Source organism: Marmota flaviventris, chromosome 17, assembly GCF_047511675.1.
Source record: "Marmota flaviventris isolate mMarFla1 chromosome 17, mMarFla1.hap1, whole genome shotgun sequence".
Taxonomy (NCBI): domain Eukaryota; kingdom Metazoa; phylum Chordata; class Mammalia; order Rodentia; family Sciuridae; genus Marmota; species Marmota flaviventris.
This window is the reverse complement of record NC_092514.1, coordinates 72,028,543-72,038,111: the sequence shown is the minus strand read 5'-3', so window position 1 is coordinate 72,038,111 and position 9,569 is coordinate 72,028,543. Positions and strand designations below refer to the sequence as shown.

General features: G+C 53.2%; 1 protein-coding gene across 1 annotated transcript; it reads right to left on the bottom strand.

Moving 5' to 3' along the window:
• Positions 1-394: 394 nt before the first annotated feature.
• Positions 395-7,616, bottom strand: Otop3 (otopetrin 3). The gene is made up of 7 exons (XM_071603865.1): positions 7,606-7,616; positions 5,596-6,032; positions 5,372-5,508; positions 4,758-4,816; positions 4,374-4,492; positions 1,672-2,486; positions 395-565 (listed from the first exon to the last, which is right to left on the bottom strand). Exons 1-7 carry the CDS (start codon positions 7,614-7,616, stop codon positions 395-397), a joined length of 1,749 nt encoding a protein of 582 aa, XP_071459966.1.
• Between the last annotated feature and the right edge of the window lie 1,953 nt (positions 7,617-9,569).

Here is a 9,569-nt window from a genome sequence, read left to right as displayed (position 1 = left end):
GGAGGAAGCAGACCCCTGGAGGCCTGGCTGGGGAGGGGCGGCCGTCTCCAAAGCCCCTAGACTGTGTTAGTTAGGACTGGCCCTTCTCAAGTGTAGCACGGGCCCTCACCAGCCTCCTGGGGTGTACCCTTGGCTGCAGGGACTGGTGAGGCAGGGGCGGCCGTGTGTGCAGGCCTGGACGTGGGCATCTGAAGATCAGTGTCCAGACTCTGCCCTTGGTCTTGAGCTATAGGCAGTCTTCTCCGGTCGGCAAGTCTTGGGGAGGAGAGGGCTTTGGGAGCCCCAGGCTGGTCTCTGCGCCTTGGAATGAAGCATCTTCCCAGAGACTCCAGGTTGGCATCTCCCCTGCCTTGGCACTTCAGGGTTTTGCTGAGGGTGGTTTCCTGGGGCAGCCTCAGGCCCCCAAGTAAACCTCCACCAACCCTCCCACAGAGTGCATGCGGTAGAAGACCCCCAGAGGCAGGCCAAAGTTGACGATGGTGAACCACGTCCGGTAACCGTAGAAATCCTTTTCCAGCCCATTCTCAAATTCCGGGTGTATGCCAAATGCAGGCATCATCCATAGCTGGCGGGAGGGAGAGGGGGTTGTTGAGTGGGGGAGGGTTCTGCCACACCCCAAGTGCTCAGCTCGGGGGAAGCAGGCCCCAGTACCCTTGGTTCCTTTGGCCCTGCCCCACCGCATCAGCCTTGGGCTTTGGGAGCAACCTCCTCTGCCCCCATGTCCTCCTGTTCCCATTCCACAGAAGCCTGAGCACCTCCTCATTGGCTTGTCTGGGGCCAACCTGAACTCCAGATGCATCCTGAGCCCCGGGGCAGCCTCCACACATGACATGGCAGGAATTCCCAGCAAGCAGCCTGGGGACTCCCCTGTACCCTGAGCTCAGGCTTCACTCTTCTGCAGCTACAGCCAGCCCCCTCCCCTCCCACCCTCCTGATCAAATTCTACCCATTCCTCAAGCCCCAGATCAAACCTCCCTGAAGCCTGCCTTGGCCACTCGGGCCCATGCTTTTTTTACTGAGCTCCTAACATACTTAAGAGCCAATATATTACTTGTTCTCTCTATGGACCAGGGGGTCTCATATCTGGGGTGTTTTCAGGGCATCAGGGGTTGGGGACCAAACAACCCTGCCACTTATAGGACCTTTGGCAGGCCAAACAACTTACACCCTGGTCTCTCCATCTGTCCAGTGGGGACAGTAACAGTGTCTTTTGTGTAGGGTTAAATGTGAAGATGTTGCATGGAGAGGTGGCCCTGGAACTTAGCAACCACTAGAAGCTAAGCAATTGTCACCACTGACTTTAATTAGAGATTTAATTTTTTTTTTTTTTTAGTAGAAAATCAGACACTTGCACTTGCTGAGCTCTTCTTTTGACCAAATATAGTGAATGATGAGTTCAGCAGTAATTTTCTAATTGGTCCCCTGGTTCTCTCCAACTAGACAGTAAGTTTCTGGAGGGCAGAAATGTTACACATGTGTAAGGAGAATTCGCTGTCTGCTCGGCACATTTATTCGTGCTGGGCAGCTGGCAAGAGCTGGGGTTGACACTCCCTCTTCTCAAGCATCATTGTTGTGGTTAGAAAGAAGCATGTGACCTTGATGCATCACTTCTTGAGTCCTGAATCTACCTGCCAGTACCACACCCGCCCAAGTCCCAGTCCAGCCACTCACTGTGATATTGCAGAGGATGAGGAAGAGTGAGATCTCCTTGAGAATCCTACGCTTCCAGTTGAGGTGGTTGTAGGAGTGGATATAGGCCAGGGAGGCCCTGCGCAGGTCCTGGCCCAACTCGAGCAGGGAGCCCCTGCGGGGAGGCTGGGCCTCGCACTTCCCTGCGGGGCCCTCCGGAGGCACCTCCCAGAGCGGCCGGCGGTGCAGGCCCTCGATGATGAAGAGGTTCTGGGCGATGTGCTGCAGGATGAGCAGCAGCGAGTAGGCCAGAATGAGCCGGTTGACCAGCTCTTGCGGGTGAGTGGCCACAATGGCCACGATGGAGAAGTAGGCAATGCCCACTTGGCCCAGCGCGGCGCCCATCAGCAGCACCACGTCCAGGCTGCGGGTGGGGTTCTTAAGCGTGTCCATCTCCCGCTCCTCCAGCCCGTGGATGGCTGTGCCCGCCAGACACGCCAGGCTCATCGCGGGCAGCACAGCCACGTAGAAGGCGTAGTACAGGGTGAAGTACTGGCGCGCGATGGCAGGGCCGCTGGCCTCGATCTGGAAGAGCACGAAGATGCACACGCCGGCCACCAGCGCCAGCAGGCCCAGCAGCGGCCCGAAGATGGCCCCGTGCAGGTGGAAGGGTGGGGTGCCGGGGCGCGGGCCCGCGTGGGCTGCCAGGCGGCGGCCCACGTTCCTCCACATGACGAAGAGCACGGCACAGCAGATGAGGCAGTACTCGGTGCTGAAGGGGTAGAGCATCAGGTAGCCCTTCCGGAAGACCTCGCACACGGTGGCGTTGAGGCACAGGCAGGTGTTGGTCTCGTTGCCTGGGAGGGGGAGGGGCGGAGGGGCAGACTTCAGGAGGGGCCGGCTCCCAGGACGCAAATCACTCCTGTCCCCCTTTTGGAACATGCCAGAGGTAGAAGGTTCCCAGCCAGCTGCTCATTTTACAGCTGTGAAGACTGAGACCCGGACACAGAAACTGGAAATCCCAGAAAAGTCTTTCTTTCCCAAAGGGAGTCAGCCAGGAGCCAAGCTTAGGTAAAGCATTTTAAACAGGATTCCTGGTGCCAAATGTCACCCCACAAATTGCTTGCCGGGCAAGGCAAACCCGTAATTTACATCGGAGGACCTGGCTGCCCCACCTGAGCCCGGATCTCAGCCTCAGCAACACACGCTTGGATGACAAGGACATCAGTGTCCTGGGTCAAGTGCCCTTCAAGACACACAGCATCATGGCCAGGGAAACGCTGGTGCTAAAAATAACCAATGTGAATGGAATTCAGACTTTGGTCTATACTTCCAATTTTTAGGAGAAGCAGGGGAGAGGGGAACAAATTAAACGCCATCCCTAGGAAGCAACTGACAAATATCAGTGTTGTTAGGAAAAAGCGCATATTGAACCAATGTCTGCGAAAGACATTCCCTGAATTGGTTGGAGAAAGTGGAATATCGATCAATAAAGAGGATCAGGAGGATGAAAAGGAATTTTGTTGGCAATTACACTAGCATGTGGTAATAAAGGGAAATACATTTATATTTAGAGAGGTGCATACTGAAATGTTTTGAGATGAAATGACACGATTTCTGTAATTTACTTTCTGTACTTTTGCAAAAAATAAAATAAATGTGGCAAAATATTGATAATTGTTATATCTCCATGATGGCTGTTCTTCAACTCATCTGTGTATTTGAGATTTTTTAAAAAATATTTTTTAGTAGGGCTGGGATTGTGGCTCAGTGGTAGAGCACTCGTCTAGCACAGGTGGGACCTGGGTTCGATTCTCAGCACCTCATAAAAATAAAGGCATTGGGTTGTGTCCATCTACACCTAAAAAATAAATATTTTAAAAAATATTTTTTAGTGTTGGTGGACCTTTATTTTATTCATTTTTTTATATGTGATGCTGAGAATTGAACCCAGTGCCTCACACATGTGAGGCAAGTGCTCTACCGCTGAGCCACAACCCCAGCCCCAAGAGATTTTTTTTAATAATAAAAAATCCATGATGTGCTTGCCTCAAATTCTCTTTGCACAGATTTTCTGAAAAATGTAAACAGACTGTGGGACATGCCCACAGCATCCAGGCGTGCCATGATTTATGCAGTGGGTGTGTAAATGACTGTGCGTGGGCAGGGCTGGGCTGCGGGCAGGGTGGGGAGTAGACTCACAGGTGTGGCTGAATCCCACGGATTGCAAGGTTCTCGTGGGGTTTATGGGATACGGCTTCTAAGGTGAACTGTACAGAGAACTGGGCAAATGGGACAACCCAGGGAGTTTTTTTTTTTTTTCTGCCCACAAATATTCTATCCCTCATGATATACCTAGGTACCTAAAATTATATTAAGAAAACATTTCTTTCAGCCCCACCCCCAATTTTTTTGTAAGTGAAATGCAAATACCACGGGTGGGGTACATACCTGAAGGACTTCTCAGTGACTAGCCCAGCCAAGGATTAGTGGCTAGTTTACACAGGGCTACGTGGCTAGTGGGAATGGGCTGCAGGGCACCAGGTCCTGACGGGCACCGAGGTACCCAGGATACACTGCAGTTTTCTCTCTAATCATTATCTGGTCTCTAGAGTTGGCTCCAGCTCTACAACTCCTGAGCCTCCCTGACTTGGGGGAGCATAGTGTGTGTGTGTGTGTGTGTGTGTGTGCGTGCGTGCGTGCGCGCGCGCACGCGTGCACGCACAAGGCTCTGGTCTCTGTACCTGAGAATTTCTCCATGAGGGCGCTGAGCTCGGCCTCAATCTCGCGGTGCATGGAGTCATTGGTCACAGCCAGAATCCACAGCAGCAGATTTGTGGCCAGCGTCAGCATCAGGCCACACCTGGAGGGAGGTCACACTCTGCTCACAGCGGTCTCCCCGGGTGCCCAGTCCTCACCATAGACTGCGTGAGGGTGACCATTTGGTCTCAAAGCCTGATCCCATGTGACATTAGGACTTCAGGAGCACCCAGCATAGGGACCACTGGGATGAACCCCAGACTAACCCACAGTTTCAGGTCCTTGTTGTGCAGGGAGGCTGTCGTGTGTGGGGGTCGGTGGGGGGACACAGAAAACACTGCAAGGCTTTTCGCGGAGAGAAATCTTACCTAGTGAGGTTGGTCTGCACCTGAACGCAGTCCTTACAGTGTTTCCAGAGCACCCAGGTCTGAAAGAGACAGGACCTTGAACCCAGGGGCTGGTGGGGTAGTGGCACCATGGATGCCCAGCTGCTTGTGTGTGTTTGCCATGGAAGACACAGTGAGGAAGTGTGGGCTACAGTCCTGGCTCTGCCATTTCTTTGCTGTGTGGTATTGGGCCAGTGGCAAAACATCTCTGAGTATTAATTGCTCCAGCTCTAAAAAGGGCCAAAATGCCCACTGCTATGGAGAAATGCCTACTTGGTGGGGGGAATAAAGGAGGTGATGTAAATGCAGCTCCCCACACAAGGCCTGGCGCACAGGAGAAACTCTAGAGAGAGTTGGATGCCATTAGGAAGGAGGTTTGTGTATCTGAGGAGTGTCCACGAAGGCACATGCCGTGTGTTGATGTGGGTGTGTGGATGTGGACAAGGGAGTGGGTATCCTTGCAGGACTGTGGTGTGTGTGTCTACACCCTGGGTCTACACCATAGGTATTGCCTATGTGGCTGTTTCTGGTATAGTAGGTGTGTATGTGTGCATATGGCCTGGGTGGGTAGGGTATGTCCCCAGGAGGTCTGTCACCTGGACGCCCATGAACATGATCTCGATGACGGGGAAGATGAGCTCCAGCTCTGACTTGCAGTGGATGTGGCTCATGTCGTAGCCCATGCGGAAGACGTTGAGGCAGATAGTGCAGCTGCCAAAGAGCACCAGGGAGCCTGGCCAGGCCAGGTGGGCATTGGCATCTTCCCCAGGACCGCTCTCCCTCCGGGGACATTTCCATCCACCCAGCACCCAGCACTCACCCCGAACCCAAATGGGTCCCGCGTGAGGGTCCCGGTGGAGCACTGCGTGGGGCCGCCGCGTGGTGCCGGCGGTGTAGTAGAGGAGCCAGAGGAGGGACAGGGCCTTCAGCACGGCCAGCAGGATCCACACGTCGCCCAGAGTGACCGCCACGTTGTTGAAGATCATGCTGCAGATGAAGGCCCCACCCAGGAACACCACGTTGAGGGCCAGCAGTCCTGAGAAGAGCTGCCCGGCCTTCTGGGCCTGCCGGTCCCGCCGCAACAGCAGGGAGAAATGTCGCACCAGCCAGGACTTCTGCTGGCGCGCACTGGGGGCCCCTGTCTCCTCGGCCCCCACGTTCCCTTGGTCCTCCTTGGCTGGGCCCGCTTCATTCTCCTGCACTTCTGCAGAGGGCATGGGTGGAGCGTCAACAGGAGCTAGAGAGGGACAAAGGGTCCTGGGTTGGTTGTCAGGTTGACATGGGTTCCATTTCCATCCTTGTCCCTAACTGCTGTGTGACTTAAGGCAAGTTATTCAATCTCTGTGACTGGAACACTGAAAATAATGGCAGCTGCCCATCTATGTTATGGGAACCGAGGAGGTTCAACCAGACCAGGGAGAGGGAAACGCTCTGTGTTGGACATAAATGTAGGGGATTATGTCTACTGGCAGGAGGACTACCTCCCTCACCCCTGGCTGGGCCTCCCCACTTCCTGATTCAGTATCAAGGAAACCAGGGACATCTGTATAGTGCCTGGCCTGGGTACTTCCCAGGGCTACTTTTCACGAACAAAAGGCAGCTTGCACCCCGCTAACTTCTGGGAGGAATTTCATTCCTGAAATCAGGGAGCACAAGCAAGTGTCTTCTCTGCTGAGTTGGGCTATGATTGCCTGGTGTTGTGTTGAGAAGAATCCTGAGGTTGATTCTGGGCTTGGTAGGAAAGAATGCTCTGATATGAAATAATTTTCTATTGTGGGCACATGGGACATATATAAATGACTTTTGTAAGGTCTAGAAGATGCCTACTGGGTTCACAGTAGGAGTTTCTTCTGGAGACGAGATCAGGGAACTGGGATGGAAGTGGTAGGCTTTTCTCTACCTTTAATGTTCTAGTTTTTTAAAATGACACATTACTGATGTAATTATAATTGTTTTTAAAGCATTTTAAGTTGGGGGGGCAGTTCTAGGATTGATTTGTAATGTCTGTCAAGTACATAGGACAGGCCAGGATCAGCATGGATGCCATGCTCTTGACTTTGCCAGAACTGACTTCCATCTGTTTCTCCTCATCACTCCTAGCTGTCCCATGAATATCCAGCCTGACTTGGGACACTATCCTTGGCCTTCCTCCCTCCCTGAATATCTCTGGCCGCTTCTTCACCTTCCCTGAGCTTTCACTCAGGACAGCTAATTTGTCACCACCAACTTGGGCCAGATCTCAGGACACCCAATTCCTGCAGCTCTGAGCCCAGCCTACCTGCCCCTTTGGGCATTCTTCCCTGTGGGACTGAGCCATGGTCGAGAGCAGGGATGATCTTGCTGCTTCTGCATGCTTTCCTGGTGGCTGGGCTTCTGCAGGTGCTCTGGGTTCAGGGCTCTGAGTGCACACGGCCCCATTCTCCTGCTTCCTAACATTCACTATCTCATGGTGGTGTCTCCATCCCTGCATTTCCTGATGGAGAAATGGGCACCCTCCTTGCCTCTCCCCTTTTCCTCACCTCTCCACAGGTGCCGAGCCTGTCCATTCCAGCTCCCACACTCCTTGGTTTTTCTCAGCCCCAACAACTACTACTCTATTTAGAGGCCCCTCCACTCTCTCCTGGACCTGGCCTTCCTGCCCATGGTGCCTGTCCATACTGACAGCCCTGCAGAGGCAACCAGTTGCCCTTAGTGTAAAGTCCAAAGTAGCAGCCGTGGCCTGAATGGCCTTTCAGAGCCAAATGAGACAGCAGGTGTTTATATGGGCCTGGTGCACAATGCACTCAAGGCAGAGCAGCCATTGTTGTTTCCTGGTCTAGCCTCAACTTACCTCTCAAGCATGGTCCTCTGGCCCCACTCCCCTGCTCACAATCTGAACCATCCTGCTGCAATTCCCAGAATGCTCTCTGCTCTTGCTCACCTCCCTGTCTCTGCCCACACCTGGCCCTTTGCCTCCAGTGCCCATCCCTCTTGCCCCTTGGTGACGACAACTTGTCTTTCAGGACTCAGCAAAGACTTACCTCTGCTATGTGACTTTCCCCGACCCATGCTCAGGCTGGGTGAGGACCACCCTTAGCACTCCCACCCACCCCTGTGGATTGCTGGCACATCACCCAGCATGCTCTATCTGAATTAGCCCTACTTTTGTCTATCTTTCCCTTGAGACCCTGAGCTTCAAGAGCTTCAGTCTTTTTCTCTGCACAAATTCGGGAGATCTTCACCACACTGGGCTCTTCAATGTAGCCTCTCTGGGTCCCCATTCTCCTACGTACACCCCCAGCAATATCATACCTTCTGCTCTTCTCTTTTGAAGCAAATGGAATACTAAAATTTTGGCCTCTTTTTGAGATTTTACAAATGATTTTCTCCCTTTCCCCAGTCCATTCTGTCATCGTTGGCTAAATTCACCTACCTGTTCAGGTCCGTGGTCACACTGAGTACCTGCCCTCCACATGTGTCCAGGCCCAGGTGAAGGCTCCACATTTCTTTTGTGGTGTCTTGGCTTCTGCCAGCCCTCCTGGAACGGCTGTGTCTCCTGCCTCCCTGCCAGCTCCCACCAGTGGCCCTCCTCCATCCTCTTCACCCCTGGAAGCCTTCCCTCTTGCCCCAGTGGCTGGTGGCTGTTTGCTAGGTGGCCACTCCTCTCTGTCAAGAGTTTGTGTGCGCTGTCAGGCATGCTATGAGTACCCTCAAGGTCAGAGCTCCTCCAGGGTAGAGGCCAGTCTTACTTAACTCAGATCCCCCCAAACCTAGCACAGGCACGAGGTTCAGTGACAATGGAGTTTACAGGAAGCTTGCAGCACCAGAGCTGTGGACAGAGATCCTCCCCCATTTAACCCATTCCATCCCAATGTTGCCCTAGCGGCTTCCAGATGATCGTTATCTTTTCCTCCCAGGCTCCCCCGCCCAGACTGAGTAAGGCAGGGCCTCCCTGGGACACCTCCCTGCTCCTTTTCTGCCAACCCTGGCAGCTCCACTTCACCCTTCCCAGAACCTGCCAACCCCTCTGTGATCTGGTTATTCTAATGTTGAAGAGCTCAGATTCTGGCATTTTCTACCTTTGTGATCTTGGATGAGCTATTTAGACTCTCTGTGCCTCAGTGTCCTCCTCTGTAAAAGGAATATACAACTATGGAGTAGTAGCACTTGGTGCACAGGAGATGAGCAGTGATTTCTTGGATGAATAAATGAAGGAATTAATGCATAAAACCCCTGTCACAGGGATTTTGTTAGAATTAAATGATTTAATACACACAAGTAGACGTAGAACAGAGGATGGCTCAGAAAGCCCTCTGTGTTAGCTATTTGTGCTTTTTCTTACAGTTATTTGGGGGTCCTGGGGAAGATAATTTCAGGAATGGTTTTTGCTGGGATTGCAAGACTAGAGGGGACACTGATTCCTGGTCTTCTCCCTCCAGGGCTTTCACCCTGGGAGTACCTCGTCCCCTAGGGTTCAACACTCCAGCAACTGCTGAAGGGAACTATCTAAGGGACGAGTTAGGTTCACCTGCTGGGCAGGGTGCGGTGGTGGGCAGGTAGGGGTCGCGCAGGGACCCATGGGACCAGTGCGCTTGGAACTGACAAGGATTCTGCCGCCCCCTGGCTGGCTCTTGGCGCAACGCCAGTCCAAGGGAGGGCCAGGACATCAAACTGGTTTATGGATGGAGGTAAGAGGCGGGCGATGAAAGCCGCAGAACTGCCTGGGCGCGCCGCGGGACCAAGAGCATAGGACCAGCTCCAGAGGAGGTTGCTGAGAGTGGGCATGGATGCTTTGGGATTTCTTTCCCGGCCATT

Bases quoted from the DNA above. Each gene is read 5' to 3' on its own strand.
- Otop3 (XM_071603865.1), bottom strand. The intron at 5,509-5,595 runs GTGAGTGCTGGG...TGGCCTGGCCAG, and splicing joins GGGACCCATTTGGGTTCGGG to GCTCCCTGGTGCTCTTTGGC. The intron at 4,493-4,757 runs GTAAGATTTCTC...ACCTCCCTCCAG, and splicing joins GTGCAGACCAACCTCACTAG to GTGTGGCCTGATGCTGACGC.